The 27,955-nt window shown below is 43.6% G+C and overlaps 1 protein-coding gene and 1 long non-coding RNA gene across 5 annotated transcripts in view; one reads left to right on the top strand and one right to left on the bottom strand.

Annotated features, from left to right (window-relative positions):
- Positions 1-26,632, top strand: part of LOC111853568 (F-box-like/WD repeat-containing protein TBL1XR1) — a 60,425-nt gene extending 33,793 nt beyond the window's left edge. For 2 of the 4 annotated variants that reach the window (XM_023830587.2, XM_023830586.2), the window contains exons 2-17: positions 3,985-4,053; positions 7,186-7,254; positions 16,917-17,019; positions 17,553-17,698; positions 18,058-18,292; positions 18,944-19,076; positions 19,683-19,824; positions 20,067-20,130; positions 20,430-20,527; positions 20,725-20,785; positions 20,887-21,008; positions 21,097-21,171; positions 22,806-22,933; positions 23,179-23,344; positions 23,800-23,901; positions 24,014-26,632. In XM_023830587.2, coding sequence (XP_023686355.1) covers positions 16,962-17,019; positions 17,553-17,698; positions 18,058-18,292; positions 18,944-19,076; positions 19,683-19,824; positions 20,067-20,130; positions 20,430-20,527; positions 20,725-20,785; positions 20,887-21,008; positions 21,097-21,171; positions 22,806-22,933; positions 23,179-23,344; positions 23,800-23,901; positions 24,014-24,040 — 1,557 coding nt within the window. In that variant the 5' untranslated portion in view covers positions 3,985-4,053; positions 7,186-7,254; positions 16,917-16,961 and the 3' untranslated portion in view covers positions 24,041-26,632. Of the gene's footprint in view, positions 1-3,984; positions 4,054-7,185; positions 7,255-13,195; positions 13,278-13,590; positions 13,627-16,916; positions 17,020-17,552; positions 17,699-18,057; positions 18,293-18,943; positions 19,077-19,682; positions 19,825-20,066; positions 20,131-20,429; positions 20,528-20,724; positions 20,786-20,886; positions 21,009-21,096; positions 21,172-22,805; positions 22,934-23,178; positions 23,345-23,799; positions 23,902-24,013 lie in introns of all 4 variants that reach the window. The other 2 variants (XM_023830589.2, XM_023830590.2) reach the window with 2 other exon arrangements.
- Positions 1-27,955, bottom strand: part of LOC111853569 (uncharacterized) — a 77,047-nt gene that overhangs the window by 4,008 nt on the left and 45,084 nt on the right. The gene's annotated exons all lie outside the window — the stretch shown is intronic.

The raw sequence follows: 27,955 nt of genomic DNA, 5'->3' as shown, positions 1-27,955 counted from the left end.
CTTTGCTCTACATGAAGCCCACTCTGGCCCTCTTTCAGCCTCTACACTGCCAGTCAAACATTTTTCAACATCCTATTCTTTATTTGCTAAATTTTAAGCTGTGCGCTCATCAATACCCTGTCAGAAGTCTTAGAAGAAAAAGGAAGATGAAAGTTGAAAGTGGTAAACTTGTTTGCCCAAACACCTGACCTTGACCGCATTCAGCTGAAATGGCATGAAATGGATAGAAAAGTCAAGGCTGCAGAGGCAGCTAGTGCAGGTCATTTGTGAACACTTCTCCAGCAATGTTGGGAGTGGACTCAGGAAAAAATAAATAAAAATAATAATAATTAAGTCTGTAGTTTGTTCAACTGTAATCAGGTGGCTATTTTGATGAGTCAACGGTTTAGTTTTGTTTTTTTATTAGATGATAGGTCTGTCATTCGTTTATTTATCTTTTCTTAATTGCTTTTCTGTACTTTTGTACATGGTACTGATATTGCTTGAATTGCAATTAAACGTAAGAAACTCCAAGTGTTTTAAAACTTTCTGAGTGGCAGTGTAGCAGAAACCCTACTTGGGCCTTTTACACTCTTTATGCAACCCCCTTTGTGCTTGTGCATCCTTTCATTTGTCTTCAGAAAATGGTTTGCTCAGTGCCACATAGTCACTCTCCCGAACGTCAACTATTTACTGCTACACACTTCCTCTTTTATCAAGCATTCTGCTTTTGAACAGGGTGGAGTGCTCAGTTCTGGGTTTTACCTAAAAACAAATGAATGAAACTTTTCATCCTCTGTCTCTAACACTGTACAACCAGCAATGGCGTAGTAGGGTTAGTGGCACGGTTAGCAGACCCCTGTACCCTTCACGTCTCCGGTACGTTAAAGGAAGTCCCATGGATTTCAATAGAGGCCCTTTAGCTGGCGGACAGACACACGTCGCCAGATGTTCCCCCATAAGCTGCTCCTCAGCGCCCCCTCTGTCTGTGGTTAAAGGAGCAGCAGCACTGAGCTTCAGGGAGGGCTGAACTCCACTCATCACGCTCTGTTGATTATGGGATGGCAAAGCAGAGCTGTACAAAATACACACTCCTCAGCTGATAGCTATATTACTAATGAAATGCTTTTTTAAAATCAGGCTAATAAATGTCTTTGTAATGGTAGGATGCTAAAAATTCATTCTCTCCTGCCAGTAGGAATTATGAAAATGATATAGTTAAAGTTTATGGCTATGATGAAGTAGATCACTGCTAATAGCTCTGTTTATGTTGACCAAATTTGTTAGCAGAGTTAAATTTGAGCTTGGCACTAGAGCTGGTTTGGAGAAAGTGTCAGTGCAGACCTTAATGCAGACCTAAAGCACTTACATTTTGGCTTGTGTCAGTTTTAGTAATCATGCTCCTGCAGCCTGGGATCGACCATAACAGCTGTGGTTTCTTTGCTGTCTGAACATGGCGGTTTTTGCATTTTACCATGTATGGTTTTGTTCATTATAATTCTCCTACGGTGTCGACTGATGCCGATTTAATTTTGTATGCCGAGTTGTAAGACTCCCACAGAGAGGCAACACCAGTGTGTTGGCTCAGTGTCTGCAGGTCATGGCTGCATCGGTGCCATGGCTTTTTTGCGTCACCTGCCGTAACAGTAGCTATACCCGTGTACCCTTGGGGTTGTGCGGTTCACTTTGCATACAAGTCGCACATAATTTCAAGTCGATTTGTTGAGTGAAAGTAGAAGTGTACCTCTTCAAAGTAACCAATTGGAAATAATTTCCCCATTATTTGTTTTTTCCACCTTGTCTTGCAATGTCGATGCACCAGCAAGGAGGCAAGGGATTTGATAAATTTCTAAGGTCCTTTTTAATAATTACGAGATGCCGGTATTGTTGTGGAACAGAAGCGCCCTCACATACATGGTCTGTTTTACCATCACCTTCATAAATAAATAGCTGTTGCTGAAACAGTGCAGTGGGACCTTGTCTGCTTGCACCTCCCTGGTTCCCGCAGGACCTAATTTTCCATGTATCGCTGCGTCATCTTACAGGGGAAGAAAACAAGGAAAGGTCACTGGCTCACAAGCACACTCCAGAAGGACTTAAAAAAAGCCTTTAGGTCCTGTTTTCTTATTCAAGTCAAACCTTGGTTATTTGGGTGTAGTGTTTGAAAGGAAAGGTTTATGGCATTTGGTGTCATATGGAAATGTTATCAACCAAGAGAGATGCTTTTTCTTTTTGTGTTTTTTATAGGATAGCTGCCACTCTTGCATTGACCCTTTTTATCTAAGGTGACAGGTGCTAAATAGGCCTCTTCACACTGCGGAACATTTTTGAGTACACCCCTAAAACTAAACTTTGAATTTTATAGTTTTAAAGCATGACAAATCATGCTTTGTTTGGCAAAAGACAGCTAGACATATGTTTGGCAGATCTCGATATTGAGACCAGACAATACTGATTTGGGATCTAAATATGTTTCTAACAAATGTGCCTTTGTGCTGTCAGAATATAAACTTAAAATTTGGTTTGTGTACGAGGGCGATTTTCCACCAATGAATAACATTAGGCGAGTATTGTCTTTCTGATAAAAAGCATATATCTGATAAAAAAAAAACAGAAGAAATATTTTAAAAGAAGCTTCTTAAAAGTAGTAAATTCTTCAAGCTGATATCAGTACGCACTACTTTTGTGGAGTAGTTTGTAGAGGATTGAGAGCCATGTTTTATTACAGCAAACGAAATATTGGTGCAGATACAAAAACGCTGTAGATTTACAAAAAAGTTGTACTTAAAAAGCTATACAGTTTGTTTGAAAACGCTCTTTGTCAGGTTCATGTTTTTTAAGAGCTTTTAAAATGAGATTTGGGCTTGAAAGTCAGATGTAGAAGGAATTATAAATCAAATTACTTTGCTTCTGAAGGAAAAAGCTCTTGAATAATGCTGAACGATATGAGGGAAATATCACGATTTGTCTGACAGATATTGCGATATAATTTTTTTGTCAACTTGCAAGTCAAGTTTTAATTCAATATCTAGTGTGTAATGGATTTAAAACACATGACACAGCATGACCACATGAGATACTATCAAATTTTGAACTGGTCTATATTCTAATGCAGGGTTATTCAAATCACGGTCCTCAAAGTCCAAGCACTGTTGATTTTCCAGCCTTCCATTACCTGTGAGCCAGGTGTAAAGCCCCTGAGAATCAGTAATTATTAAACTAACTTCCTGGAAGAACTGAAAACATGGCCTGGATTTGGAATCGAGGTTCAGATCCGAAGAGCCCTGTGCTTAATGCATGGATAAGACCTTAGATATGAATCACTTACAAAATGTATTTCTTATGCTTTTTTTTTATTGGCTGAGAACAATCAATCATAAAATAATTTTCACATTGAGCTGTAACTTATTTAACTTTAAATTAAATGAAGTAATAATAATAAAAATAAAACAATTCCAGTAATGAAGAAAAACAATAGGGATCCTGCTGCTAATGTTGCTAGGACCCCTAATACTATCTTTCTGCAAACAATCTCCGACCATGAAATAGGTAATTATAGCTCAGCTGCGGAATCAATATAATTTCGCACTTCGAATGTAAAGTTTTCCTTGGGTTTTGCGTGTTTGTTGTTTGTGTGTGTACACACAGTCACTTTGGCCCACTTCTTTTTGGTGAGCATGACTGGCGCGCGAATAGCACGGCACTTCTGATTGGTGAACAATGACTGTCACACAAGGAGAACATACTGTATAATGCATATCCTAAATCGCAGCCTTTGCAGTTTGCTAATCACATTGTTTCAGATTGTGATTCCGAATTGAAATCGATAAATCATTCAGTCCTACTCTTGAAGCAGCTTTATGGTCACTGGCATAATTCTGGCATCGCTGTGTTTCAGATGTCTTAATTTGCACTTTTTTATGCTCATGCAGAGATTTAAATTAGGAATGTCTACGCAGAAGCTAAAATATAACTTGATTTTTTCCCTCTTATTTCCCCCCCTAGGCTGAAGAAAGGTACTGTGCAGGTACCATAAGGTTGTCAGTGAACAACTCAGCAACGCTTGGTCACATGGTAAGCCCTTAAGCCCTTTCCCAGACAACTTACCGAGGCTTAATCTCATTTCTCTCCTCTAGTCTAAAAGCGAAAAAAAATAATAATTTCCCTGCATCAGCTGAAATATTACAGTGATTTACAAGGAAAGATTTATTTAAGAAGGAGGTAAAGGTTTCATGATCTTACAGCACAGTATACAGACACTAGTCACTCTTAGCATTAAGGTCTGCTTCTGTCACGCAGCTGCTCCATGTTTACTGTTGTGAACGGATAGCTGTTTGTCCGGCTCCCCCGGCACCTGCTCAGCACCCATCTGGGACCGGGGGGCAGGAGAGAAGGCTCTGATGTTTTGCTTGGAGATGAGCCAGCCTAGGTCCCCGCTGGGGTTGGGAATGAGGGAAAGCTGTAACCACGTGCTCAGCTTCTCCTGGAAGGTCTGTAGAATCAGCTCTGTCTGGGCTGTGGTGCATGTCACTCGTTTGCCTGTTTGTGCGAGGGTTGGTCCACAGCCATGTGTCTGAATAACAGCGGACGTCATGAACCCAACAAATCCACGAGAATGATGAATCGTCCTCTGGGGTTCAGCTCTCTTTGCCCCAAGAGCCACACCAGTGGTTTCTGTTTTGCTTTGTCGGATGCCTCTTTGGTCCTGAGAGGAGCAGGTTTTATTATAAGATAGGGGCCTGAATTTATAAGTCAGAGTGAAGAGATGCCTGTTTAATGATGCCTTATGATTCTCTTTACCACTTTCCATTTGTGTAATATCATTGCTGGTGTTGTTATTTTTGGTTACATGTATTCCTTTTACTGTCAGTACTTGGCTTCCAGGTCTTACTGGTTTCCTTCAGCCAAAGGAATTGCTTTTCAGCTCAGCTCAGCTCAGCAGAGAATCCATCCACATAGCGTCCCTCACCTGCTCTCCCAAGGCATAGCAGTGTGCATAGAAAAAGGCTGTTTCTGCTTTTCTCTCCTAAAATGGCAGCCTACTGTCAGCAGCACCTGGGCCAAGCATGGCCCCAAAACACCCTGCGCTCGTATTTCAGACCTCCTCAGCACAGATGGAGTGAAGAGTATCATTTTTTTTCCCGAAGGAAAGGCTTTGCATTAGTCTTTTTTATGGAGACACGGGGATCCATCTTTCTGGGGAGCTGTAAGTGTGTAAATGGGTGGGTGTTTGTGATCTGGGGAAAGAGAGCATTTTCAGTTCAAAGAAAATCTGTCTCCATGTAGAGGAAATTTCACAGGCTGTCTGTGACCTTGAGGTTAGATTTTTATTATAAATTCTATCAGAACAGGTGAAATATACTTCTGTTGGATTAATGGGCAGCCAGCAGATATCTCTGGAACAATGCCCTTTGCTTCTCAAGCAATTCCATTTGAAATGAAGTAGTGTTTTGTGTTTAGTCTGCAAGGCAGTGGAGTTCATTGTTCAGAAGTGTTCCTCTTTGCAAAGTTTAGGATCAGAAAAGGGTTGTTGTGTTGATAGAAAGAAACTGCAAGATGGAGGAAGATTCTCAAGATTTCAGGTCTTTATCTGATGCATGAATAAACAGAATATTATTGCTGATTAGATGAGTGGCAGTTGAGACGAGTGAAAATGCAGGATTGATTGAATGGTCCAGATCATCTCAAGCTTTATTCGAAGTCACTCTCCCTCACTGACTTGACTTTCTTCTAAAATTTCCTTGCAACTGTTGAGTCAGTACATGTTCACTCTGGTTTTCTCAGGGCGAGAGCATGAATTGTCCTCTGAAAAGAACGTTGTCCTTGTGGTTGCGGTAGAGGAAATATGCTTCAGCAGCAGGTGCAGCGACAGTTGTAAACACTGTGCGTGTGTCACGGTGTGTGTGTGTATGTGTGTGTTTGTGAGGTGGCTGCCATGCCAACTCAGTTAGTCGGTAGAAACCACAACCAGGAACACAAGGCTTATCTTTATTTGAAGGGCTCCAGCAGTTATTTTCCTTTTAAAACAGATGGGATCTTCTGGATGGCAAAGACAGCGGTGACCATGTTAGTTGACTGTGAACCATCTTCTCTTTATCAGATTAAATGTTTTAGTTTAATCAGAGGTGATTCTGATTCCAATCCCAAACCACCAGATCCTACAGCCCGAGTACAAAGTTTTACGCATGGAAAAAGGCAAGAGCCTTCTAATTACTCCTAACTCCTTCTCAGAATCTGCCAGACTCCTGCAGACCCGGTCAACAGCCCGCACAGCCTCACAGAGCCCAAATCGAGTCCAGCACACACTCGCACTTCCTGGCCACAAATGTCCCGTCCAGCCCAGGGATAGTGCTAGATAATACAGCACCTGCTATTTATTTTATTTATTTATTTTGTGTGCGTGTGTGTATGTTGCAATTGGCCGGGAAGAAAGCTGAGTGGAGCAGTCGGCCCATATCTGAAACGGATGCCGGTAATGATATAGGAGCGGCAGGTGCTGCCTCACAAAGAGGCCTCAGAGGCGTGAGAGAGAGACGGCGTCTGTGCGGGAAGTGGCCCCAATCCCGGGATGTTGGCCGGGGGGGCCCGTTCATGGGCCACACTTCCCATCAGACGGGGGGGGCTACTGAAACGCGGCCAGCACCCATGGGTGTGCGAGCCACTGCTGATGAATTGAGCCGCTTGGCTTTTTATTTTGCTGAACACAGTGTCATTTTGGAAAACCGTTCATCTCGGACACGTTTTAACCTTTAGATCAAGAGGCTTGTCCTGAGTATACCTATGTTTAAATGCTGCTTTTAATCAGTGATTCTTATTTATCTTTAATTTTTGATTCAGTTCTTCTCATCGTTCAGTTAGTTTTATTTTGTTTTAAGTGCCAACCTGAGTTCATTAAAGCATTCAAGGTAAAAAAAGAATGCCTCAGCAGCAAAAAGGAGACAATCAGTCTCATCTGGAATTCCTGTCCACATTCAACTTTATGATGTTATTTTACGTATCAGTGCAATGAAGAACTTCCCCTTTGCATAATTATCTATGCTAAACATTTAACCCTCGCAACCCTGACCAGGGTAAGTGGTTAGAAGATAGATGGATATATGAATGTATTTAACCATTTTCTTTAATGTCCTTTATTGAGATTTAGTAGCTGTTTTCTAAAGAAGCATTAGTCATTAATCAGGGCTAATTTTCTTTTTGTCTTGGCAGGTACTTACACACTGGGATGGTACTCTTTTAAAATCTTTGTTTTGTGAAAACTTCAGAGGTAATACTGTGGTAAGTTTTTATTCCTTTTTTTAATCTTTTTTTTTTCCCTCCCACATGCATCAGTCGAAATAATTTATATTTAGACGGCTATTTTGTAATCGTCGTAGTTCAACTCTGAAGAGGGTGACGCTATTTACGTAGCGTTCATATGAATAGGCGGCACATCCTGTTTCTCAGGCTGACATGAAATGAGACCAAAATCTTAGACCGCAGAGCGCGCCCGCCTCTTCCCCTCCCCCATCGTCAGAATGCAAGCTTGAGCGGGCGCCACCCAGCAAACCCTCGGTGCCCGGCTAGACCAGCGATATGAAGGCCTTGGGGCACCTTGAGGGTCGGCACTCAAGCTGACCTCTGAACGCTCAGGTCCCGGTTTTGCTGGCGCTAAAACCCCTTGTGAGTTGTAAAGTCTTCTGTAGCTATGAAGTGTTGCTGACAATCGCTGTAGACAGTAATTGCGACATAGTCTGCATCCACCTGCAGTGGCTATAATTGTGCTTCACTTGCTATAATAAAGTAAACTATATTTCAGCATGAACCATTTTCCTGGGGCCTTTCCTCCATTCGTTCAGGGAAAGATTGATTTGGAGAGGAAGTGGTTAAACCTTGGCTCCTATCAGAAGTGCCTGAATGTTCATCTGCTAACAAGCGGATGGATTCTCTTGGATGTACTCATGACTTTTCTGAAGATTAAAGCAAATTTGTTATCGACCGTCCTGTCAGTGCATTAGGCAGCCAGGCCTCATTACTGCCTGTGCAGTCCACTGATCCATTCGTCACATGCAGTTTTTAACCTTCTGCTCACAGCTGACCGAGATTTGTAACGGCTAACCTGTGATGACATCAAATCTATATGCTGGTTTTGCTCCGTTGCTTTTCCATGGGGCTGGTCTGCCTGTCAGGTATCTAAAGACATCTTGTGTTCACAGCAACAGATGCTTGCTGAGCTGCCATTGACTTCCTGCTAGAACCAGGGAATGTATGTGTAGAGCCAAACCTTGGTTTGAGCACCCTGACTCTAGAATGATGCAAAAAGTTAATGGTACAAATTCTGCATATGAAGTTATACATACTATAATCAATACTGAGCATATACAGCCATGGAAAAATCAAGAGATCACTCGGATGATGACACATTAAGTGGTATGAAGTGCACTGCTAGGACAGTTCATATCAGTCTCCTAGAAGCAGGACTGAAGTCCCACAAAGCAAGGAAGAAGCCCTTCATTAACGAGAAGCAGAGAAGAACCAGGTTTCATTTCGTATTATTTACAGACTCACACCCATACATTGAGAAATGAGTGGAACAAAAAATTGTGGGGTGGTCTCTTAATTTTTTCCACGGCTATAGATACATAGAGAGAGAGAGAGGGAGAGAGACAGAAAGATAAAAAGATGGATGGATGGATGGATGGATGGATGGATAGATATGATCATGCTATACATCAAGAATGTAATACAGCTTTTTAGTTATGATTCGGTAGTGTTGTGTATGTATTACCTTTAGATAAAAGAGCTAGTTTCTTTCACAGCATAGTCATAGTGATTCTGACATTTGTCTTTTATATTCTGCACTGTTTTTATCCCTTAGCCTTTTAGTAATGAATTTTCCCCATACCCACACAAATCCTTATGCAAACGCGTAATTATACTTTGGTTTCTCTCTTTGTAGGACTTCCTTCAACTCTCACTTCAATGCAGTTATTTTAAAGTTTAAAATAACAAGAAAAAAAAAACCTTAATTAGGTTGTAAAGAAATGATGTCGTTGTGGGTGCTATTATCTCTGTTGTCAGAGATAAAATACGAATGGAGTTTGCATGCGTTGCGAGATGGTGACTGTGGAGCTCACCAGAAGGATCTCATTCAGAGTTTGCACAGCTGTAAGTGAATCAAGCCTTCGGTCATCAGCCTGGCAGGTGTTATTTTAAAAGCTTCATATTTGACCTTCAGATCAGTTTGATAGCACAGCACGACACGTCTGCTGGAAGCAGAAGCGTACCTCACTCAGCTGTGATGTTAGTTTGGGTGCCATTAGAATGAATAAGGATTAAATGCATCAGACTATTCTGATTATGAACTATGTCTGCTGATTATGCCAATGGGAGGTGGGTTTTAATTAGACGGATAAAAGGGAGTAGCTCATTTGTACTACACGATAGTAAAAAACACGATAGTAAAAAACAGTCCTTTAACCCTTTACTAAGTCAATAAGTTCAAATTACATTATGAAAAAACCTTTTGACTGGAGATTTCAAAGGTAAAAATATTCATATCTACTGTAGCTATGGCGCGTGAACTCAATAAAATCACCCTCTATATATAATCCCCCCCCCCCCCCCCCCATCTTCTAGTGTATCTGTGGCTTACCTAAGGACTAGGCCCTGGTGATTCAGGCCCCTGTCTTCTAGTGTATCTGTGACTTAAATACTAGAGAGTTTTTGTGGATGGCAAAGTTGAAATAAAACCCAAATTCATCTGCATCATTTCAATGCAATCTATTTATTTCTAAGCCAATTTGCATAGAAATAATTATATCTGCTATTCTCTCTGTTCACAAGGTTGTCCTGGGAATTTTTGGCATATGAATGTGTTCCTTTTTTAATTAATGACTTACTCATCACTTTATAATGATAATGTATTTATTAGTTGTTTTTTTTTTTTTCTTTCTTCAGTCTAGCTGCTAATGCATTAGCAAGCCTGCTAATGCTTCACTTTGCTGGGGTCTCCTCTTGCAGAGCTGGCCAATCACAATCTCACCTTTTCATCTCCTATGGAAACAGCGCTGGCCTACTTGGAGATACTCAGAGGTTGCCCGAGGTGATGAGCGTAAGCTCACATAATTAGCAGTGCTTAGCCAAGCATTTTTTTTTTTTTTTTACACTCGGGACGTTCTGTAAGTTCAGGAGCAACCCAGGAAGAAGCAACCCAGGAAGAAGCAACTTAACAAACGGTTATGCTGAAGGGTATAATGCAATTAATCATTTCTCGTGCCATAGCTTGTCCCAATGCTAATAACAACAGCGCATTTTCGTATGAAGATCTTGATGGACTTCCCCTCTCAAGTGTTAGTGGAAGTTCTCCTGAACTGAGTGACACGACTATCGTGTAGATGTAGGTCACAGATCATGCTGAATAGCCTTTTTTCCCCCTACAGACTACAGTTTTTTTTTTCTTCATTTTAAGATGTTCAGATGATACAGTTATGTTTTTTTTTTTTTCCGGTGTGTCATTGAAACGAGTGAGGGTGGCATGTGCCTGTAAGGCCCCAGCCCCTCAGACAGTCCTCTGCATCAAGAACTGGAAAGGCCTCTTTAAACGGTATAAGAAAAATCGCAGTATAAAATAAAATGGAGAGCGCTCAGCCCGGGCCAGATGGCCGTGAGGTGATCTCGGTTTATGTACTCTGAAGCGGATAACCGTGCCCGACGTACCGCTGGCACGGGCTGGAGCCGGCACAAAGCGGCGGGCGGAAGGGACTGCACTGTAGGCGCCATCTGTCACTCACTCCCCCGTCCCAGGACCCGGGTGTCGCGCTCCGACTCCGTGGGGAAATATAAAAGCACCCGTGTTACGTTTCACTGACATCCCCCAGAACCCCCCCCTCCCTCCCTCGGGCAAATGGCTTTCCGGAGTCATTCCGGCAACTGGGGCCGCTCGCCGGTTTTGGCGACATGGCCGGACTTCGTCACATCCTGTCGGAATCCGTGGGAGGCAGTGAATCCAAGCTCGGCTGCGCTAAGCTAAGCATTAATTTGAGAATCTTAATGTATGGTCACTAATCAGCGTATTACTTACGCTTATACTACGGGACCGTTGAATGCTTGAATCTGATTGGCTGACGAACGTTCTGAGGTGTGTAATTATTTTCAGGGAAACGCACGGCGAACGTAGTTCCAGGCAGCTCTCTTGACCGTATTACAGTTCCATATCACTTCGCATAGTTAACTGTGATAACGGAAATTAGCATACAGTACCTATACAGCACACAGGACTAACAAAAACAACAACATGACAGACGATTTTCCGAAAGTAAATTTTAATATTTACGGTGAATATGAAACTTTCAACAACTGGGCTGCAGCAGTATTAGACAGTCCAGATGAACAACAACATAAACGGAAGCGGACATCAAAGGCAGCCAGCAACAACAAAAGACATAAAACGATCAGCGAAGAACAGCTAGACATACTCGAGGGAGAAAAACACGAAGAAAACACCAAAAAACAACAGCTAATGACGTTTTGGAACTAGCAAAAGAGTCGTTGGATGAGATGCGGAAGAAATAATCCTACTCACAATAGCGATTTAAGTAGAAAAACCGGACGAATCCCTTGAAATATATCATCTGATCGATGTCTTGAGGTGTGGCAACCGTAGTATAAGCGGAATAATTGACTCCGGACCGTTGAATTATTAGAAAAATAATGCACACCCGAGGTGGTGATGCGGCCACGACGCGAAGCGGAGTTATTTTTCTAATAATTCAACGGCCCGTCGTCAATTATTCCTTACTGAAAGCATGACCCCCCCGGGAGAAAGATAGGGTCTCTTTAGCAGGACTGGTGCCTCACCACCCACCAGGAAGCAGAGAATATGTCTTACAGTATGAATAAATGTTAGGTGTCTGCTAGGCAGGTCTCAGCAAAAGGGTTATTCTCTAGCCGTTTATGAACCTAGCTAACTGTGTTCATTACACAGAAGTTCATAACGCACTGGTCAGTAACAGGAATCCTAATAAGTCACAAAGGTCACTCACTGCATTAGCCGCACCATTATAAAAGTGCCACCTATTCAGAGTTAGGGCACCTGTTAAGACAGACTAGCTAGCGGGATCACTGGGGTCGTTTACGTGGAATGTAGAATGCAGCATGTAGCGTGGATGTCGATTAGCACCCGCTAGCTCCAGGAGTCCTTTGTTTGTTTTTGTAGCCTGGTTTTAAAGCCTCGCTCAGGGTAGAGAGAGATGCTTCCCGAGCCCATGAGGCCTGGCATTTTGGAACGTCAGTCATGTTCACGGCTGCTTCTCGGGGATTATAATCACTTCCATTTGAGCACAGTGGAAACTGTTGACCCGCCAGGGCCAGTAGACTGCTTTAAATGCAGCGGGGGAGGGCGGGTCTATTCTCGTTCTTTCCATGAAGCTGGCCGTGATGGGTAGAGACACGGACAGGTCAAGCCGGGTGACGCGGTACTCGGAGCAGGGTTCCGTTTTGTTTACCGCACCGCCTGTCATTCATCATGATGTCTCCCGTTACCATGCAGGCTGTTATGAGCTTGGCTACCCCCCCCCCCCTTGCTGGCTCCAAGCTTGTGTTTTCAGCCAGTGTCCCCCATTGCGTATAATCAGTGAGGAGCCCCTTCTCCTCCTGAATAAACGCTTATGTGAGCCGCATCGCCGTAGTAATAACAGTAATAGTAAAGGCTTTATAACTCCTTTTTATGTGCATCATTTCTGTTGTCCTTTTGCAAAACTTACCCTGGCAACTAAAATCACTCCAGGATAATTTCCTACTTATCCAGTATAAAAGTTTAAATAATAATATCCTGTTTGTCTGCAGTTGCTTTTTATTATTTTTTTTACTTAGCATGTAATATTGCATGTGACGAAAGCTTATTATATTTCATTATTATTTAATTTCAATGAAAAATACATTGCAGATGTCCCAGGAAAGATCTGACAATAGCAGCATTTATTTCAGTTATGATTTTGCTCAGCTTTCAAAAGGATGCATATGTTTAGCCTTGGGTTGGTTTTACTTTGGCTGCATGATGAAATAGAAGCCACAAAAGCCTGTGCTCTTATCCTAGTTGTTTCATCCAGTCATTTTTTTTTTGGAGGGGGTGGGGTGGTGGAAGTATGCTTATATTCAAGAGAGCAGTTACTGTTGCCTTGACTGATAAATCTTTTCATTGGCAAACGTGGGGCGTTTCTCTGATTGACTGCTGCTGCAGATAGGATAGCCCTCAGCGAGGGGGTGATCCCTGAAATGGAGCAACCGTGCTGGCCATTCATCCCCGCAGTTCGATTGAATGGGTGAGTGCTGTCCAGCGTTGCTGGGATTTAATTTGGGACAGCCCTGAAATAAAGCCCTGATCCCTATGGCGGAGGTTTGTCTAGGTGTCTAGCTGCATTTAGGTTCACTGAAGTGAGCACCAGTACTGTGGTCTTCATTTGCACTTATATTAGGGACAATTCTACTTGGGTAGTATGATCCAAGTTTAAACATCTGTGACAATTACATATCGTAGATAAATATACATTTTAAAATATTCGTTTAAATGAGCTTTAAAATATGTGAAGGCTGTTTTACAAGTGAAACAAAATATAAGCCTGTCTTATTTTTCAGGGTTATGATTTGGTTATGGTTATGATTTCCACCCAGGTAATTATGTATTTCTTTTTCATTAATGTTGTACATGTAGTTAGGATTCGTATCTATATGCTTTACATTTAAAGGGAAATGTTATTCTGGGAATTGCTTTTTCTCTATGAAAACGACCAGTGTCCAAATTAAAGAGAAACCCATTAGCTAAAGTCCCTTCCATGTGGAAGTGATAATAAATGCAAGGCAAACATTGGACTTGCATTGTATTTACAATGAATAATGTGTCACCACTCTGGAGTGCATGCAGTTAGCCCTTCGTATTCATGGCAGTTAGGGGCGGAAGATCCCTGCGAATGTGATGATTTGCAAATAATGATATTAAAGATATAGTATGCACGTAAATGAACAAACATAGTAACTTCCTGAAATACATGAACTGTTACGAACGAACATGGGACTCAGTATGTAACTAAGACTTAGTTTCCATATATTTTTAGCTTACACATCATCTGAGAGTTTCTACAGTATTTCAGAAAGCTTCCAAAATATTCCTATTTAGTTGTTCGTGAATACAGATGTCAATTTGTGAATACAGACGCTCCTCTCCCTTCGAATGAGATATGTTCCGAACGGCCATTCGTAATTTGAAATATTCGTAAGTCGTTATTCAACATCATTTTAAGGGTATGCAGAAGTACAAAGAACTAGGATGCTGGGAGTACGCACGCTACGCTGCTGCACGCTGGGAGTACGCACGCTACGCTGCTGCACGCTGGGAGTACGCACGCTACGCTGCTGCACGCTGGGAGTACGCACGCTACGCTGCTGCACGCTGGGAGTACGCACGCTACGCTGCTGCACGCTGGGAGTACGCACGCTACGCTGCTGCACGCTGGGAGTACGCACGCTACGCTGCTGTGCTGTGCGACGGGCGTAGCAGCCAGAAGTCGTACTAGGCGGAATTGGCACGCAGAAAAAATAATTGATGTTGCGGACAGGAAACGGGAGCCCAATGAACACAATTTGGATTTACAGTCCTCTTCATTCTTATGTCTGAAAGTTCGTAAGTTGAACATTCGTAAGTAGAGGAGCGTCTGTAATCACAACCGTGAATTGTCAAATTTGCGGATCTGGAGGGTCAACTGTACTTTAATGTCTGAGGCATTTCCAATGTACATATGTATACATGAAAGAACTATTACAGTGTTTCCATCCTGGCCTTTTCTGGACTGATAATTTAGGCTATTGATACTGAACTAAAGGTGGACGTACGGAATACCATGCTATGTTTTAGCCACAGAAGTTAATTGATTACTCACATATCCTTGACACATCATTCCCAGTAGAAAGCAGCCTGTAGAATATACTGTAGGGTCATAAAGAGTTTTGTCATGAGTCTGGCATGTTTGTCCAGCTTGATGGGTTTCAGTTACATGTACCTTTATTTACTAATGCCTTTGTGTAGGTGGTATTTTTTATACTTTTATAAAATTAAGCTAACCCACTCCTCCATTTAGGCCAAACAACCATCTAGTTTTCTTTATATATTTTTGTTGATTTTGCCTTACATTCTAGGGTGAGCGCAGAAACAGCAAATAGTAAGATTTAACTGTGAACTTTGAAATGTTTTGAATTTGTTGATGCGGAAAGCTGAACTTGTATTGTTCTCACATGTAAAGAAACATATGTGCGTGTTTGGTACATCTGGTTTGTTGCATTTCATTTTGTTTTAAATTTTTCCAGGACTTGTATCCAATAGTCATCCTGCAAGGGGTCAGGGAGCCATTTTCAGATTTTTCCAGATTACGAGTTCACTGTTGAGAAAGGACCCTGTATACCACTTTGTGGCAACTGTGAAAATGTGCTGCTGATCCGAATAAAGTTTGAGATTTAGATTAAATATTAAATCTGCTCCATGGGAATTAATGTATATTAATTAAAACTAAATAGTCACAATGTGTCCCACTAGCCTGACTATGGATTAGTGTGAAGGTGTCTCGGGCCGCACTGGCAAACAGGCCTGGCAGCAAGCAGCAGATTTATGACAAACATTTCATTCTCCATTGAGTGAGGAGGGTTGGGTGGGCGCGGGACGACATGGCGCACACGTAAACACAGGATCCAAGGGCTGTGTTGACAAAATGAAAAAGCTGAATAAACACAAGACTGGTGTCTCAGGGCCAGGGAGACAATCGCACGCGATTTGGTACTGCATCACCCTGCGGTTCCGGAACACTGGGACAAAATAAATCGCAACCCACCGATTTAAGCATTTTGCCCGTCGAATGAATCAATGCAAGAAAAAAAAAAACCTGGTGACCGGACTGTGCTCAGGAAAAGTTGGAGGCCATGGTCCCTCAGTCCCTGCCCATATTTACTATCTGCTTTGTTACTCTTCCTTTTAATTTACAGAGATTGATCTCATGAAAGAGAAAAATGTATAAATTGCAAGATTTACAGAACATGCAAGTGTTTTTCGAAAAAGGGTCAAGTCAGAAAATGTCTTAACCAGATACGTTCACGTCACATTATACAGAAGGTTGATTTTTCTGCCCAGTCGTAAAGGTTCCTTTCCACAGTACCATAGTAGCATTGATGCCAAAGTCATGGTAACCCTGAAACTAGCCTCTCCCATACTAGAAAACGCTGTCCTCAGCCTTAAATTTACCACACTTGGCTGTCTGATAGTTAAGCTATTTCAGTAGAGAATGTTGCCATCATCTGTTCTTCATAGTAGACATCTCCGCAAAACCCCAGTTTACTGGGCCTCCTTTGACGATATTTTTTTGTTGAAATGTCAAGCCAGACCATTGCTCAGACGGTCTACAGTAAGCTTGGTACTTCTGCTTTAACGAGAGGAAAACCCCCAAAGCTCATTCCCTCCTCGAACACAATACATCTGTCTGTTGAAAATTTTCTACTGTTGTCTTGGTCAAAATAGAAGCCCTCCATGGCTTAGCTGAGGCATCAGATAGTGGAGCCTCAGATGTTAAGACCCATGTTCTTCAGCATCCCGCTCTTATCTGGATTAGCTGTGGCTAGGCACATGAAGTCGCTTTACCCAGTAAAGAAACTCGAGGCTCGAAGAGCTCAGGCGGTGCAACACTGCCACAGGACATGTAGTGGTGCTTGGCGGTACTGCAGCTTGTTTTTGACCGAGAAAGAAGAGCATTGTTGTTCATGGGCAACCTCTGGAGCTCCTGAGGAAGCAGATATCGGAAACCTATGGTGAAGCAAGCTGCAGAGTGAAGAATGCTCGACCCATGACAGTGAACCCCTTCAGCTGTTAAAAAACCGGACACTTCAGCATATTAAAGGAGCGTCTTTTCCCCCTTCTGTCTTTGCAGGATTGTGTCCTCTGTGCTGACCTCATGGTTTAACCAGGAATAAAGATGAGCATAAGCAGTGATGAGGTCAACTTCCTGGTGTACAGATACCTGCAGGAGTCAGGTGGGGCTCCATGTGTCTTCAGGAGGAATATAGTGAAGGCATCTGTCTGCCAACACGTGGTAGACAGCCCTGGCCTGAAAGGCCTCCTTTTATAACCAGTGCTTGTTATGATATGAATTTTACTGTTTCAATATGTGGCCATACAGCTCTGTACGTAGCCTCCTGCCCACATACGTATACTGTTGAATCGTATTAATACGGAGATTTAAGCACGTAAATTTTAAAAGCATTAGGTATGTATTAACTTCGCAAGAACTGACTTAAGGGAGAGAAATGTTCGTTATTCATCGTTATGCTGAAAATTTAAACAAGCATCAAGCATTGATGCATTTCCCACGGATTTTCCACAGTAGCCATTGCAGTCTGTGCATCTTGTGAGTGAGGATGTAATTTCGCTGCTCCGTTAATTGCTCTACACACAAACAAGGGCTTTAGTCTTTCTTTGCATTGTGCTTTAGCAAATGCCTGCTGCGAACATGAAGTGTTGATGCTTAATTCTGTTTTCTGGCGCAACCCCCCCACCCCCCGGGCAGGGTTTTCCCATTCAGCTTTCACATTCGGCATAGAGAGCCACATCAGCCAGTCGAACATTAACGGCGCCCTGGTGCCCCCTGCTGCCCTCATCTCTATCATACAGAAGGGCCTGCAGTACGTGGAGGCAGAAGTCAGCATCAATGAGGTGAGCGCCTGTAGCAGCTGAGTGTGCGCTCGCTCACATAGAACAGTAGGTGGCGTAATAGTTAATGATGTGCATTGCTAATCTAGAATGTGCTCATTCACTTCCAAGGGTACCGCTGTTGTGTCTTTGGATAAAGCCTGAGTAAAATGTTTTGCAGGAAATTTTCAAAGAATCTTGATAAAAGCATGACCTGCATATGAGGAATGATGATTTCTGAGTGTTTACTGAACCGAGGTCACATCATTGACATTATTGGCATTAATGGGTGACATTAAGTGCTGTCATCGGCGTGCAATGGGACATTTTGGGGAAGAGCGCGGCCCGGTGATGCCCTTCACCTTCCCCCCCCCCCCCTGCAGGACGGCACGTTGTTTGACGGACGGCCCATCGAGTCCCTGTCCCTGATCGACGCAGTGATGCCCGACGTGGTGCAGACGCGCCAGCAAGCCTACCGGGACAAGCTGGCGCAGCAGCAAGCGGCCGCCGCAGCGCCCGCCACCAGCACGGCCAGCAACTCCGGCAGCGCCGCCAGCAGCACGAAGAACGGCGAGAACACGGCCAACGGCGAGGAGAACGGCGCTCACGCCCTGGCCAGTGCGTCTGCCCCTCCCCTCCCCCACGCTACGCTAGCATTAGCGTCAGAGCCACAGATCTGCTTACAGCTCTCACCTTGATAATCCCATATATGCACAGGGGAGATACACACATACTGCTTTGGTGCACAATATACAGGTAGCTCTCAGCTTAATGACGTGAGTAGCTCCATAAATCCTTACGTCGAATTTTACGCAAGTCAGATCTACCCCCTCAGACCATTCACTAAACCTCATAGCCAAAAACACATAAGCCAAAAATATACTAATAGCACGTACTAAAGAGCACATTAAATAAATAAAAAGTCTAAATACATTTTATTCCAGCGTATGTCACCTTTTTGCATGAATGCTTCCGTATACCTTGGATATTTTTTGCGTACGTCTGGATTTATGCAAGTTTTTTTTTACGTAAATTGAGAGCTGTCTGTGTTGTTGTGTATGACGTTGACCAGAACGTGACCTTCCACAAAGTAACTTTGGGGCATCACAGCGTAGCATCCTGTGGTGACGTGTGGTTTGCTGAGGATGGCATGAGTGCCTTGAAAGCCCCAGTCAAATGTAGAACTAAGAGTGTGTCAGGAGCGGTCACTCCCGTGATGGTGTGACTTTAGGGTGATATATATATACGGCTCTTTCTCGGGCGTGACAGACAACCATGCGGACATGATGGAGGTTGACGGGGATGTGGAGATCCCCCAGAACAAGGCCTTGGTGCTCCGCGGTCATGAGTCGGAGGTGTTCATCTGCGCCTGGAACCCAGTCAGCGACTTGCTCGCCTCAGGGTACGTGTGCCGCTCCGCCGCCTGTTTGGCCTGATGCTTTAGCCGTGAGCGGGGGGTCACCTGTCAGGGAACATCCACTCAGAACAGACCCTCGTCCTCCCACCGACAGAGCTGCTGCTTGTTCCAATGATGAATAAGTACTGTCAACCCCCCCCCTCCCCCAATGCCGTGGGCACGTAACATGACCTCCAGAAGCGGCGTCGGGGTGTCAACCTGTTTCACCACCCTCAGAGACTCTGTTTACATTAACCTATTGCAGTTATTTATCTAGCAGACATTTTTGTCCGAAGCACAAAGCACAAGAGAGCAAGTGAGGATCAGACAACTGGGCCAGATAGTGTCCCTGCAGCAATTGGGGTTAAGGGCCCTGCCCATTGGCCCAGCAGCGACATCCGACTGGCAGCCACGGGATTTGAAATAATGACCTTCCGATCGTGGGCGTGGGGTCGTCACCTGCAGAGCCCCACACTGCCCCCTTCTGTGTCTTTATCCTCAGTGACTCGAGAGTCTGCTTTGCCAATACTGATGAGGCCTGTTCGCCCCCCCACCCACACCCCCACTCACACCCCCACTCACACCCCCAGTAACGCCATGGTCTCTCTGCAGGTCGGGTGACTCCACGGCCCGCATCTGGAACCTGAGTGAAAACAGCACTAGCGGCTCCACGCAGCTCGTACTCCGCCACTGCATACGGGAGGGGGGGCAGGACGTGCCCAGCAACAAAGACGTGACCTCACTAGACTGGAATGTGAGTGTCTCCCCCGGCAAGCGGCATTCCCACCGTTCCGGAGGCCGGGCCACGTGTGCCGCCATTTATGCCCCTGGCCCATAAAAGCCATTTAAAGGCTTTGTTTATGTTTGCCGAGCGTTAATTGCATAACGTAATATAAAGTGCACATCTAGGATCCTGATTTTAATTGTAGACATTTGTGGGTGTGTGTGTTTTTGCACTGAAGTTTCATGATGGCCGCCTTCTCCTTTTCCTCACAGAGTGAAGGCTCGCTGCTAGCTACCGGCTCCTATGATGGATTCGCCCGGATATGGACTAAAGACGGTGAGGCCTGTCATCATCCCCACCAGGATTGGGGTCATTCCAGAATGCATTCATCAATTCCAATCCAGATCAGAAAATGTAACTGGAGTTGGGATTGGGAAAAAACTGTGGGTAACAGAATCGGAATTGAATTCAAATTTCAGAGAGAGTTCCCCTTCCTGTTTTTTATTGGAATTGATGAATGCATTCCGGAATGGCTCCAACCCTGATCCCCACGCCGTAATGGAGAGTAACGATCTGCCTTGGTAACTGACCATCCTCCAGTTGTGATTCACTAGTGTGTGCTCTGTGATTGGCAGGTAACCTCGCCAGTACCCTGGGCCAGCACAAAGGTCCTATATTTGCTTTGAAGTGGAATAAAAAAGGAAATTTCATCCTCAGCGCTGGCGTGGATAAGGTGACGCTTCAGCCTGCCGCATCGCCGATCCCTCATCTTGTGCACGTCACGGGTTATTCTGGAAATGAATGAACCTAAAGCATTTCAGGCCCTCAGAGTAATTGTTCACCGCCTTTGTTAAACGTCCGAGTGATTGCAGGGGTGTGAATCTGTCCGTCCACTTCACGGGCACTGAGACAGTGATGTTTCTCCCCTAGACCACGATCATCTGGGACGCACATACAGGAGAAGCCAAGCAGCAGTTTCCTTTCCATTCAGGTGGATATGTCGGCCTCACTTTGAGCAGCGCTGTCTGGAGTATTCTTCCCGCTCAGTTTGAGCAACAACGCTCTTGTTTGTGTGCGTTTCGCTCTCGACAGCCCCGGCGCTCGACGTGGACTGGCAGAGCAATAACACCTTTGCCTCCTGCAGCACGGACATGTGCATCCACGTCTGTAAGCTGGGCCAGGACAGGCCGGTCAAGACATTCCAAGGACACACGGTAAACGGCCACACGCCCCCCAAGCACACCTCCCCAGCCCTGCCTGGGGTGCTTCTGCTCTTTAACCTTTTCCTGTCTTTTCCCCTAGAATGAAGTCAATGCCATCAAGTGGGATCCAACTGGCAATTTGTTGGCCTCCTGTTCTGATGACATGACCCTAAAGGTTGGTAACACGGTCAAAGATGCATCCATCAATCAATCAATCAATCAATCAATCAAGCAAGTAAATTAGTATAACATCAGCTATTGGTGCTTGCTTTGAATGTTTACCTCCGTTACAGGAATAGTTTTATTATTATTATTGTTTTATTTATGATCATTATCATGTTTATTTATCATTCATCTTCTAACATGGTGAGGGTCATAAGTCGGCCTGGAGCCTATCCCAGTCTGGCAGAGGGCACACCAAATCAGTCATACGTCACTTAACGATGAGGATACGTTCAGAAAATCATAGAATGAAGTGTGAACTTACCCAAGCCTGGATGGTATAGCCGTCTACGTACTTAGACTATGTGGTATAGCCGTCTACGTACTTAGACTATGTGGTATAGCCGTCTACGTACTTAGGCTATGTGGTATAGCCGTCTACGTACTTAGACTATGTGGTATAGCCGTCTACGTACTTAGGCTATGTGGTATAGCCGTCTACGTACTTAGACTATGTGGTACAGCCGTCTACGTACTTAGGCTATGTGGTACAGCCGTCTACGTACTTAGACTATGTGGTATAGCCGTCTACGTACTTAGGCTATGTGGTACAGCCGTCTACGTACTTAGGCTATGTGGTACAGCCGTCTACGTACTTAGGCTATGTGGTATAGCCGTCTACGTACTTAGGCTATGTGGTATAGCCGTCTACGTACTTAGGCTATGTGGTATGGTCTAAATAACAACAGAAAGTACAGCACAGTAAATACATAAACCAGTAACATCGTTGTTTATTATCATTATCGACTATTATGTACTGTACATTATTCTGAGTGCTTTACTTGTATATGACCGGCAACACAGTATGTTTACACCAGAATCACCAAAAACGTGATGCGTCGCTCTGTGACGTAACAACGGGTACGACGTCACTAGCCGATAGGAATTTTCAGCTCCATTATAATGTTACGGGCCACCATCATATGTACAAACCATTATGCGGCACGTGACTGTAGTATATAGGCTGTTTGGAGACACCAGTGAACCCAACAGGAAGGTGTGAGGCCAGCATGCTGCCCCCTGAGCTAATGCCCTCCAGCACTATGCTAATTTATGTGGTAATGCTGATGTGTCGGAATGAGCATTAGTGCTGCAGGCCGCAGAGGGGATTCCTCCTGGCCCTCTCACTCAGCAGCGTTTTGGTGCCAAGTACAGGCTCAGATGTGGCCGCAGGGGCCGGCGCTCCTGGCAGGGCTGCCCGTGTCACTCGGTCACCTGCACCTTGCACACGCGTGTGTTATAGGCTCCCGGTTTGGCAAACGTGCTCCTACGGGGATAGGCCAAGGTCAGGCCTGGGGGCATTTTCTGTGCGCTACTCTTTCATTAATTAGACCTAGATACTGATTATGGAATTATGACTGTGATATGACCTTGTCATGTGTTCTTTCTGTGGGTGAATTTTACAGTATTTACTGCTGTTTTTTTGTCCACAAACAGACCATATCAAAATGAGTACATGGTGATTTTGAGTGCATCATGATACCTTGTACTATTTCAGGTGACCCTCCATACTCCATGCTGCATCCACACTGGCTCTCTGCTCCAGGATGCCGTTACGCCTCTTAACCTTGTCTGGCTTTGCTACAGATCTGGAGCATGAAGCAGGACACCTGTGTACACGACCTGCAAGCCCACAGCAAAGAGATCTATACCATCAAATGGAGCCCCACGGGGCCTGGAACCAGCAACCCCAGCGCCAACCTCATGCTCGCCAGGTGCGTCCCCTGGACCCTGCCCTGGGTCTGTATAGGCCAGCGGCGGCTAAACGGCCAGGCAGCTGGAGGACTGCGGGCGCAGGTGCTGCAGGAGCTCTGAAATGCCCAGGACACACGCTTCTGCCTATCTGCTCTTAAAATAGTCCACAAATATTGAATCGTGAATATTGAATCGTCCCCGGCGTCGAGTGCTGTGTGGAGACAAGGCCGACCAGCAGAGACCGTTTCCCTCTCTTTCCGAACAGCGCCTCCTTCGACTCCACCGTCCGTCTGTGGGACGTGGACCGGGGCATCTGCATCCACACACTCACCAAGCACCAGGAGCCCGTCTACAGCGTGGCCTTCAGCCCCGACGGACGCTTCTTGGCCAGTGGCTCCTTCGACAAGTGTGTCCACATCTGGAACACACAGGTAGGGCGTTTCCCAAGCCCATCATGTCCACTAGATGCTCAGTTGTGTCATATCATATATTCACATTCAACTTACAATATATTCAACTTACAATGGGTTTATTGGAATTTAAGCCCATCATAATTTGAGCAGCATCTGTATAGTAATGATAATATGGTGGTATAATACACAGCAATAGAAAAAGTAGGGCAATAGAATATAATATGATTGGTTGCTGAGAGCTAATGAATTGAGTGAAATATAATTGGTTTCTTGAAACTGAATAGATTGGGGTTGTGATATAATTTGTTGATGGGAGCTCATGAATTGAGAATGTAATGTGATTGGTTGATGAGAGTGAATGAATTGTCAGAGTAATATGATTGGCTGCTGAGAATGACTGGACTGAGAGTGTAATATGATTGGCCCGCATACAAGACTTGTGGGTAAAAGCTTGGTCGTCCTTGTCTTCACAGACAGGCGCTTTAGTCCATAGCTACAGGGGCACAGGGGGCATCTTTGAAGTTTGCTGGAATGCAGCAGGTGACAAAGTGGGAGCAAGTGCGTCAGATGGATCAGTAAGTGCTGCCACCGTTTCTCCGTCCAGGTTCTTCGGTTGTGTTTCTTCTGTTTGTTAAGGCGTAGTTGCCCCCTTAATCCCTGCCCCTCCCTTCTGTGTGCCCTGTGCAGGTTTGCGTATTAGACCTGCGGAAATAACGCTACCGGTTGGAAGCCATGGACCGACTATGAATGTGTACATAGCCAAAATGACTCTCGCTGCCCCATGTACCGCTCCAGTCCCTACTGAAACCATGGTAACCCACTACAGCCAAACCGAGCTCCCCAACACCGCAGGCCTGAGCAAGTGGAAGGTGGGGCCCCTCTCAGAGCAGGGGGTTCTCGCAGGCGTACATGAAAAGGGACTTCTGTAAGTGACTGAAAAAAAGAAAAACAAAAAAAAGGCAAGGACCCGTATATGTACCAAAATTTTAAACTTTTCTTTTTGTTCTTTCAACCAGAATCAGCGTACGGGGGGGGGGGAGACAGACTATTTTTGTTGGTAGATCAGTTTGTGTGTGAGACATATCAGCTTTCTTCATTCTACAGTTTCTTTCGTTCCGTTTTTTGAACGTTTAACAGTTTTAGGTTACAGTTGCATGAAACGGAGTCGGTAATTGGCGCAACTCTGTCAGTTTCTTTTATACCGAAACAGAAAACAGTTATATAAAAAAAAGCTGTCTTTGGTACTGTACGTTTTGTGGTTCAAAAATATTGTGGGGGACTGATTCATTGAATTTCAATTTCACTTTTCCTTATTTTTCAAATGTAGTTTTGATGCTATGGTTTTACTGGTGATCTAAATGCAGTAGAGTTTTTTTTTTTTTTTTTTTCCTAAGGGGACATTTACTCTGCCTGATTTAAAGGATTACAAAAACAAGATGGGCACAAAAGGGAAAACGATGCTCTATGCATTATTTTGCTTTAAAAACCATCATTATGGTTGGATTGTGCACTATTGACAGAGCAACATTATTGAAAAAATAATAATTCATAGATCTTTCTGGACAAAGGTTTACTGCTGTAACTGTTACAAGAAGGTGCCACTCATTAGTAAACTGCAGATTTGATTTCCCTTTTTTGTCAGTGAGCAACTAGCTTGCAGTATTAATGACTGATTCTGTGTGTAGCTTCTGGAGAGACGTTCACAAGATGAAGTTGAATCGATATAATACTGTCGTACAGCGGGCTACAGTCCCTGTACAAAGAGATCACTGCAAAAAGGGGGACTTGCTGTAAGCTTCCATTTTTATGAATAACACAGTAGGGATTTTGCTTAGGCCGTATTGTAACGCGGTGTTTTTTTCCCCTCTCGTACTTTAAAGGGTTTTAGGTAATTGTGTGCAGAAAAGATTTAAAAGGTAATCAGCCCTCACCCACTCATGCTTATCTGCCTGCATCTTGGCTTTTTTAACTCTATTACTAGTCGTTTTATTTATTTTTTCAGCATAGATTTTGCATTCTGCTTATTTTCTTACCGCTTAGAAACACAAACTCCCTAAACACAGAAACGCACGCGAACGAAACTTTGCCATTGCATCTGCGTAGGATTTCTGTCAGCGACCGCACTCACACGTTAACTGTAAAAATTGAAGCTTAAAGCAAGTCTGGGTGTTGGGCAGGGAATCTGAGACGTTTGATAAATACGACATGGAGAAACGTTGTAACTATATAATATATGTCTGTGTAATTACAGGGAATTATTTTATATACTACTCATATGTAAGGATAGTTTATAAATTCAATCAGTATTACAGTTAAAAACACACTTAACAGTATGAGAGATAATTACTGTATGCATCACATGGACGGAGTCTTTGCCTTTAAATAGCATATTTAGTTCTGCTTTATAAAATACCATTAGACTGTCATAGCAAAACAAGACCCCTTATTTTCCTATGTCTGTGCTTGAAATTCAGTAGCAGATTAATGCTTCATTCCTGTCCTTATAGACTAGAATGTGAAAAGACTAAGGGAGTAAAAGCCAATTTAATTTAATTTTCAGCAACTTGAGCTTCTGCAGTTATCCCAGTGGCCGTATTTGTTAAAGAAATAGGATATTGGATTTGGTATGTTGGCTTTGTGGATGTGCGTTTATTGCACTGAACGCAGCCAAACCCCTTGGAATTCAAAGTACTGTATCATAGTGTAAATGGATATAGAAAATCACTCTTTTTTAAGCCTTATGTAAATTTTTTGTTTACAATATTGCTTTATTTACGATCGTAAATTTTATACAGAGTTTACTATTTGAATTTTTCTTTAATTGTGTGAATCTTAGTAGATTATACCATCTGGACAGTTTATTATACAGTCTATGACCGTGGAATGGTATTTTATAACATCTTGTTTTAAAAGAAGTGTGCTTTTTACAATGGAGTCAATTGTTTTGCTTCCATTCTTCATGCTAACTCAAACCGTAATCGTACCCTTACTATGTGTACGGCCCTGAAAGTTTTGTACTCTTTGGAAACTTTTGTAATTCTGAATAATTTGTAGCTGTTCACGCAAAAAGAGAAATGACCCGGAGCGAAAACGTGGTGTACCATACCATCCCGGACCGTGTAAATAGCACCGTCTTAAAGATTCGGGTCCCGGCCTGTGTCATCATTGCCCACACCCTCCCTTCTATTTTCTCTGACTAAATTGCTTTTTTTGTTGCATATTCCCTTTGCATTGTGTCGATCTGACCCTTGTAATTTGAATCAGATCTGAAAAAGAAAGTCCAGAATAAAATATATTTTGATATTATCGCAGTGTTTTCTTTTTTGCTCTAGCTATAAAAAATTGAAACCTCTCAGTTAAGCTTGCGTATGACGTTGCTTTTTAGACAACACAGTCTGCTCAGAGGGAGTTTTTCTCTTTATCGCACAACAAAATGGAAAGTGTTACTGTATAAACATTGCGTTCCGGAATGCTCTGACCTTGAGCCCACGTTCGTGACTGGTCTGTGACATTCAAATGCCTGATAATGTCCCTTCAGGGAAAAACTGCAGGTGTTTAACCTATCATTCAGACTAAGCAAGCAGCACTCTGGTTATACATGTATTTAAATCTTTATCGTTCAGAGCACATAGCTCTCAGTGCAGGCAGAACATCCAGTCACCTCTAGCTGAGCTGAGAGGAGAGATTGTATTGCTAGAGACTTAATTGGGGCCTCCATGATTTACAATGCATCTGTTTCTCCTGGGATTGTCTGTCAGTGGTAATAAAAGTGAAGGGGCCAAGTGTCCTTTTCCTGGAATCTTTCCGCTAGGACACTGCTGCCCAGTCCCTAGGGAAATGGCTCCCGAGAAGCCGGAACATTTACCGAACAATTTAATTTAGAAGACAGACATGCTGTAGCTACCTGTTAACATTAGCCCATCTAGCATATGACTTAACGAAGAACCGAAGCTAAGGGTTTGGGGCATTCGGTTTCCTTGGCAACGTGAGGTCAGAGCATGTACGTTACGTCAGCATTCAGTCGCTGGCGTGGGCGACTGCATCCTGACTGTGCCCGCTCGTTTACCCTTTGACGTTTAGCCAAAAGGTGGAAACGGAGCTGAGAATGTTTCAGTTGTTTTGCCAACTTCCGATTCTGTGTTCCTCATTCTTGTGCATTCTAACGAAAAGGTCTGAACTCTGGTGAATTTAAGTGGCAAGGGCACCCTAACCCAGCGGTTCCCAAACTTTCTCTGCAGGGCCCCCCTTTTCTAGATAGGAACATTATTGAGCCCCCCCCCCCATTCAAACTACACAGGTTCAGATTCAAACTTTATTTGAAATACAACTCCCTTTTCTAATTGAGCGAAACAAACGCAATTACAAAATACAAATGGTGCAATTTCACCACTGTGGGGGAAAGAGCAATCAATTAAAAATAAAAGTCCAGCATAAGTTTGAAATTATGCAAATGCAGATTTAACATTCCTGTTAATATTCATTTGCGTACACAAATTAAAGTTTGTCTTACGTTTACCGCATTTTGTTTTTAATGGTAACCGCAGGTTTCAGCCTATACTATAGCACAAAACAACACTAAATCAAACCCATTAATTGATAGTCTCCCTGCACTTCATGTAGAAAATTTTA

Source organism: Paramormyrops kingsleyae, chromosome 21 (assembly GCF_048594095.1).
Source record: "Paramormyrops kingsleyae isolate MSU_618 chromosome 21, PKINGS_0.4, whole genome shotgun sequence".
In the NCBI taxonomy this organism is placed as follows: domain Eukaryota; kingdom Metazoa; phylum Chordata; class Actinopteri; order Osteoglossiformes; family Mormyridae; genus Paramormyrops; species Paramormyrops kingsleyae.
This window is presented reverse-complemented; position numbering and strand designations above follow the sequence as displayed.